Here is a 4,878-nt window from a genome sequence, read left to right as displayed (position 1 = left end):
GAGTGTCCCCACATTTGCTGTGCTCGTAAGCTCACCAGATCGGCCCCCAACACAGCGCCTTTGCACAGGTGGCTCTTCTGCCTGGAAGTCCCAGTAGGGAGGTGGAGGTTGCAGAGAGCCGAGATCACGCCATTGCACTCCCGACTGGAGTAACAAGAGTGAAACTCTATCTCAAAAAAAAAAAAGAAGTCCCAAATAGCTTCCTCTCCGTGTCTGCTCAGCCTTCTCCATCAGACAGGCCTTCCTCGACTGGATTTGTGTTTTCTGTCCACTGATTTATTTCTCTCCACTAGACTGTCAGGTCTCCAAAGATGGGGGCTGTGCTGTGACTGGCCAGTGATAGCTTCTCAATAAGTGCTTTTTGAATAAACCAAGCTATCTTAGTCGTCCATGTTTTGGAAAAACTTCTTAGAAAACATCCCTAATTCCATGGATCCATAGCAAAGAAGAAACCGGGTCCATAGAGACTGGGGCTGAGAAAGCCCATGAAGGACTCCTGGGCCAAGAAAGCCCCACGCACTGTCACTTTCTTTCTGCAGAGCGGAGTGTGACAGGGACGAGCTCCAACCATGGGCCCCAAAGTCTCCAGTGAGAGTGAGATTCCAGGCTGCACCCTGACTGTCCTGGAGGTGCTGAGCAGGATGAAGTCGTTCATTCTGGAGACATGCCAGCATTCTTGGGTCCTGCTCTGGCAGGAGCTGCGGGACCACACAAGCTTATGAGGTGGCTCCCATCCTGGACAGCACCGTGGGCAGTACTGTCACGGGGAGAGGGAGTGGGAGGAGGATGAGGCAGGAGTTTTGGGGCCTCAGGTAGGGGCCAGCCACAGAGGGACACCCAGATGCCCAGCACAGAGGGCAGGGACAGGTCAGCTCTGTGCCTGGGCTCAGGGATGGTGCTGGAGGTTCTAGGCAGCAGAGCAGGTGAGCAGGGCAGGGAACAGTGAGAACACAGGTATAGACGAAGACTCAAGGGGGACACAGACAGAGGTTCCAGGAGGCCTAGACAGGCAGACTCAAGGGTGGCCTAGACAGACATTTCAGGGAGGGGTAGACGGAGATTCCAGGGAGGAGTAGACGGAGATTCCAGGGAGGAGTAGATGGGGATTCCAGGGAGGCCTAGACGGGGATTCCAGGAGGCTGTAGATGGGGATTGGTGTAGAGGGGGATTCTAGGGAGGCTGAATGTTCCACAGGAGGAAGCCTCCCGGTCTCCCTGACCTTCGTCCACTCTGTAACCTGTGACAAAACGGAGCATGATCTGTAAATGAGCACATCTGTACCGCAGTTTTTGGGATGGTGCAGGGTGGGCATGAGAGAGAAGATGTGGAGGGGAGGTTTCTAGATGGAGGTGGGTGCGCTAGAGGCCCTTCTGGATGGGGCAGACTCTATGAGACCTTTCCTAGCTGAATTCCCAGCAGGAAGCTGGTGCTCAGAGCAAGAACCCTACACGTGGCCTTCCTTGACTAAGGGGTAGGAGAGGGATCTTGGGGATGCACTTTGTAGACCGAGGCATTAAAACTGTATATCTGGAAAAAGCCTGTTCCAGCGGCCAGACACCCCAAGGCCCTTCATTCTCCCGACAAGGCGCGGGGAGGCCGAGTTCCCACAGCGGCCCTGGGACGGGAGGAGGGTCTGCACCGTCCACACCCGCCGAGATCCGGAGCCGTCCGCCTAGACCAGGGAAGTCGGGCCCGTTCGTGGACACTGGAGGAACTCCCGGGTCAGATCCTCTGCCCTGGAGGGTTCCGACTCTGCGTCTACGTTGTGGGAAACCAGGGCCCGTCGTCTAAACCCGCGGAGGCCGGCGCGGCGTGGCAGCCACAGGACCGCAGGTTCCCGAGCCCCGAGAGAACAAAGGCCGCCGCAGCGCTCCGGGAGGAGCCGCCCGGGTGGGGACGCCCCGCCCAGGCCCGACCCACGGCGCCTCCGGGGAGACCCCGGCCCCGCCCCCTCTCGCCGGCGCCGCGGGTCAGGCGGGGCCCCGAACACCCGCCCAGGGAGGCGGCAGCTGGACCCCGCGGAGTTGGCGGAAAGCGTTCGGGAGGCGCGGCAGCAGCCATGGGTCTCAGCGCCGCAGAAGGCGGAGGCGGCCTGGGCACCGGGGTGAGTGGGGCGCGGGGTGGGGGCGCCGGGGGAGTGGGGGCGCGGGGTGGGGCGCCGGGGTGAGTGGGGGCGCGGGGTGGGGGCGCCGGGGGAGTGGGGGCGCGGGGTGGGGGCGCAGGGCAGGTGGGGGTGCGGCGTGGGGGTGCTGGGGGAGTGGGGGCGCGGGGTGGAGGCGCAGGGCAGGTGGGGGCGCCGGAGGAGTGGGGGTGCGGGGTGGGGGCGCAGGGCAGGTGGGGGCGCGGGGTGGGGCGCCGGGGGAGTGGGGGCGCGGGGCAGGTGGGGGCGCCGGGGGAGTTGGGGGAGGGTGGGTGAGGGCGCGGGCGGGTACGGGGTGGGGTAACTGGGAGCGCGGGCGGGCGCCGGGGTTAGGCGGGTCGGGCCGGGCCGGGCGCGCTGGGGGTCCGGGCGCGGGTCCTGGGACCTGCCCGCGGCTGCTGCCGGAGCAGAGAGAACTTTCCAGGCCCCGTTTCCCCAACCTCGTGGCTCCTTGGAGAAGAATCGCCCTCGGGACAGATTCGCGCTCTCGGTGCCCCGGCGCGGGGAGTTCCCTGAAATCTCTTCGCCAAAACTGAGTTGCTGCGTTAACCGATGGGACAGAACCGGGAACTGTGGCGCCGGAAACAAAGAATTTTTGCTTAAAAATGCCGCGGGTGACTTTCGTGTCGCCATGCCCGTTGACTTAAGTAAGAAACATTTTCTGGTAAAACAAGACAGTTACTTCAGGTTTGGGACCGGGCGATAAAGCTGTTTCCAGGTTTTTCAGTGTATTGGGTTTGCCTTTTCCCGTTTCGCGTGAAGCCAAAGCGTGGTCGAGGCGTGGTAATCACCGTCTGCCCCTGTTACCCAGCAGCACTTTTGCTTAAAAAGTTTAGTCGGTAAGTCTAGGTGTCTAATTAAGATTTAAAACACATGATTAAAAATTAAGTTAAATGCCGTCTAAACGGTGCGTAATTGCTACTTCTAGCTGAGCCTTAGGCAGCCGGTGGGCCCTGATTCAAGATGCCTGGGAAGGCAGGTTTCTCAGCTTCCTGTCCAGAGATTTACTGTAAATCTTCGTGTAAAATGGACAAAGGTGAGTTTAAACTTTCAGTTTCCCCCAGCCGGCCTCGAATTCACCAAATTCCAGGTTCTCTGGGTCAGGAGGAACGTGAGAGAGCTTTAGGAGGCTGACATTTCTGAGATTCTGTGAGATCCAGCAGTTACGTTCTTGATGGGATCATAACCCACTGGACAGCAGTGCTTGGTGACCCCCACCGAGGAGTGGGTGATACCCACTTCTGCTTCTGAGGAGACACCGGGTTTTTATTTCACTGTGCGCCCAGCATCTGGTGTGCAAATGCAAGTGTGGCCTGGGCTGGGAGGACACAGGCCTCTGAACCTGCAGCCTGCTGGTAGGCCAGGGTGCCAGGTCCCCTGTGTTAGCGGTAGGCCTCTCATCTTTTATCCTGGTAGAGGGGGCCCTGCAGGCCTTTCTGGTGGGTGGGTCGGTCTAGTCGGACATCACCTTTCTGGGATCTGTGACACTGGCTAGCTCTCAAGCCGGCCGGTGGTCTCACAGAAATTCTTCATTATTTGTAAAGTATCCCAAAAATGCTGGGCTGAGGAAATAATTTGCCCCAAGGCTCTCTGAGACCTGTGTTCACAGGCTGTTTCATCCAGCCAACACAGGAGGCCCCACATGCCCAGATCTCAGAGATTTTTGTGGGAAATCATTTGAGTCCAGCTCAGACACTGCTCCTCCCTCTTTCTAAACAGAATGAGTTTGTCCTCTCTTTGCGTTTGAACAAAAGTCAGGCCATCTAGAGCCTGCTAACCCTAACCTCGGACCTCCAGGGTGGGGCTACTTGTTCTACACATGGTGGCAATTGAGGCTTCAACGCCTGCCCAGTGTCTCACTGCCAAGAAGCAGCAAAGCTAGGTTTTAGCCAAACTCGAGGCCCTGGTTCTGCTTCTCCCCTCAAGGGCCCTGAATTTCTGGTGCCTCTCCTGGCTGAGGCAGCATCAGTGCCTCTGTGCCCTGGGGCAGCAGTTCTGGACCCCACCTGGGTCCTCCCATGCCTGGCAGGGCAGGGGCTCCCTGTGGACGGGCCGGTGCTGATGGGTCCAACCAGGGTTTCGGGTGTCTTGTGTGTGGTGAGGGGCTCCCTTCTTCCACCATATTGTTGGAAGACGGAGCCTCAGACTTTGAGCTGAGAACCCAGCATGCTTCTGAGCAGGGGGAGAGTGAGGAGGAAAAGACTGGGGCAAGTGGGTGGCTGGAGGGGTTGGGAGGTGTCGCGTTCTGTTCTGAAGGAGTTGGTCCTGGGCCTGGGAATCTGGACTCCAGTGAGCAGAAGGCACCCACCATTTTCTTTTACCATTCGGGTACCCTGTGGGTAGTAGGCTCGGGGCCCCGCCCTTGTGCCCCAGTAACAGGCCTGGGATCTTGAAAACGCACACGTCCACTCTCCACCAACTGTGGTCCTTTGGGCCAGTAGCTCAGTGTCTCTGAACTTAAGTCTGTCCATTGTTTGCAGGAATTATGCGGTGGCCCACGCCTGTAATCCCAGCACTTTGGGAGGCCGAGGCGGGTGGATCACGAGGTCAAGAGATCGAGACCATCCTGGTCAACATGGTGAAACCCCGTCTCTACTAAAAATACAAAAAATTAGCTGGGCATGGTGGCGCGTGCCTGTAATCCCAGCTACTCGGGAGGCTGAGGCAGGAGAATTGCCTGAACCCAGGAGGCGGAGGTTGCGGTGAGCCGAGATCGCGCCATTGCACTCCAGCCTGGG

At 59.0% G+C, this 4,878-nt stretch overlaps 1 protein-coding gene across 1 annotated transcript in view; it reads left to right on the top strand.

Moving 5' to 3' along the window:
- Positions 1-2,053: 2,053 nt before the first annotated feature.
- PLEKHG4B (pleckstrin homology and RhoGEF domain containing G4B) overlaps positions 2,054-4,878 on the top strand; it is an 87,150-nt gene continuing 84,325 nt past the window's right edge. Inside the window, 1 exon segment of the mRNA XM_032279198.1 lies at positions 2,054-2,104. Coding sequence (XP_032135089.1) covers positions 2,060-2,104 — 45 coding nt within the window. The 5' untranslated portion in view covers positions 2,054-2,059.

This window comes from Sapajus apella, unplaced genomic scaffold, assembly GCF_009761245.1.
Source record: "Sapajus apella isolate SASKATOON/1434 unplaced genomic scaffold, GSC_monkey_1.0 scaffold11, whole genome shotgun sequence".
In the NCBI taxonomy this organism is placed as follows: Eukaryota; Metazoa; Chordata; class Mammalia; order Primates; family Cebidae; genus Sapajus; species Sapajus apella.
The sequence above is the reverse complement of the archived record's forward strand: the minus strand, read 5'-3'. Positions and strand labels throughout refer to the sequence as shown.